The 2,106-nt window shown below is 45.3% G+C and overlaps 1 protein-coding gene across 1 annotated transcript; it reads right to left on the reverse strand.

Moving 5' to 3' along the window:
* Nucleotides 1-317: 317 nt before the first annotated feature.
* Nucleotides 318-971, reverse strand: LOC113768305. The gene has a single exon (XM_027312602.1). The coding sequence runs from the start codon at nucleotides 969-971 to the stop codon at nucleotides 318-320; it is 654 nt and encodes a 217-aa protein (XP_027168403.1).
* Between the last annotated feature and the right edge of the window lie 1,135 nt (nucleotides 972-2,106).

Below are 2,106 nucleotides of genomic sequence, written 5' to 3' on the forward strand. Positions count from 1 at the left end.
TGAAAAATAGGGATAGTACCTTTGACAACCTCCGTTGGATTAGGAACTTGCTAATGATCCAGGGCATAAACCCTAACTGGAACTCTCAGTCGATTCCCCACTGCACTAGCCTGACTGGGGATTGGCTTGTCCATCTGACGAACTCCACTTCTCTCTTGAGCCTTAGGAAACGTAGTCAAATGATGATCACTACTTCCACACTTCAAGAATTTCCCTTCTTTTTTCCAACACCTATCCTCCGTATGATTAGTCTTCCCACAATAGTTACAATACATACTAGGAGTTGATACTTGGCTTCCTTGTGGGACATTCCTTGACTATCCCTTTCCACTTGACGTCCCTCTAGAAAATGCCCCTCTCGACGTAGCTCCTCTCGTCATTGTTCCTCTTGGTGCTTTCGAGGTGTTCACTCCACTCATTCCTCTCCCAAAATTGAGAGGTGGAGCATTCGCATCCACTGGACCACGGCTACCACTAGGAGCATTCCTTTTTCTTGTATTAAAGGCACTCAATTGAGCTTTTGCACTTTCAATTCTCTGAACCCTCTCAATTGCATCACTAAAACTGGTGATTTGGGCCGCTGCTATACCTTCTTGTATTTCCACATTTAAATCTTGAATAAACCTCCTTATCCTCCTCTGTTCAGTCGCCACCAACTCAGGGGTGAACTTTGACAATTTGATGAATAGTGTCTCGTACTCCGCGACACTTAGCAATCCTTGCTTACACTTGATGAAATCATCTTCCCTTTTCTCTTGGGTTAGCGGAAGGAGGAATTTAGTATTAAACTCCCGGGTAAAGTTTACCCAAGTCCTAGGAGTCTGTTTTCTATCCCACTTGGCCCTTATCATGTTCCACCATGATTGGGCAGCTTCCTCGAACTGAAACATGGCAAATGCCACTTGCCCTTCCTCCGTGCAATTTAGAGCAGCAAAAATATCAGCAATTCTTTCTAACCATCTCTCAGCCATTTCTGGATCAGACCCTCTAGAGAACTTAGGTGGGAAAAACCTCTGGAAGCGCTCTAGAGCTCTATCCTCCCCACCTCAGGGTTTACGGGTTGGTTTACAGTTCCATGACCTGGTTGGTTAGCCAAACGTTCCAGAATGTCTGTCATTCGGTTAATGGCAGTAGCCACTTGTTCCCCAACCTCGTCTCTAGATCCATGATTTTGGTCAGCGCCCGACTCTCGGTTGCCTTCCACGTTATGAGATTGTCTAGCTCCTCGCCCTCGACCTCTTCTACCTTCCATCGGTCTTATAGAAGGTGAACGTTTTAAAATAAATATAAAGTTAAAGTATTAGCAAGTCAAACTCTAAAGATAATCAAAATACTTTATATTCATATTAGAAAAGTGTACGAGTACATCAAATGAACATGCTTATACAAAAGAGATACAAAAGTCACAACCAAAAGCAAACATGGAAGTAGCAATCAAAACAGTTATGATAACATACATATACAGGAATGAGAACCACTCTAACGGTTTCTCTCACAAAAGAAGGGTACACAAGAGCACTACTTCCATCCCTACTAGCCTAATCCGCCTCAGACCCGGAAGTCTCCGAAGATTCAGAACTAGCAGTCTCCTCATCCTGGGGTAGATCCGCCTCAGCCACAGCTGCAGCCCCAGGAGACTCAGTCATAGGATCTCCTCCCATATCCTCATCACTAGGAGGTTCAATCGCAGGGTCCACCTCCACTCGACTAGTCTCGAGTACTCCTCCAATCAACTCCTCGTACTCAGCTACGATGCCACCAGCTCGATTGTGAGCAACCCTCACCACTCTAGTCAATCACACAGTGGTCGCGCGATGTGACGCCCCGAAAGAAGGAGGGTTTTTATTTTACATAGATCCTGGTTGGACGAGCGAAGGAGCGCAGCTTTTGATTTTGGAAAAGAAGAAAGAATTTTGAAAAAGTGAAAGGGGCCAAATCCGGCCGGATACCTGGCCGGATTGCCTTGGAGTTTTGAAAAAAAAAACGAGTTTAGCCACTGCCTTGAATCCGGCCAGATTCCGGCCGGATTGTGACGTGTCACAGTCGGTCAAAGGCTTTGACCGGCTATTTCTTTCTTACTTATCCTACTTTTGGCCCAAAATATCT

The sequence above is a fragment of the Coffea eugenioides genome, chromosome 1 (assembly GCF_003713205.1).
Source record: "Coffea eugenioides isolate CCC68of chromosome 1, Ceug_1.0, whole genome shotgun sequence".
Classification (NCBI taxonomy): domain Eukaryota; kingdom Viridiplantae; phylum Streptophyta; class Magnoliopsida; order Gentianales; family Rubiaceae; genus Coffea; species Coffea eugenioides.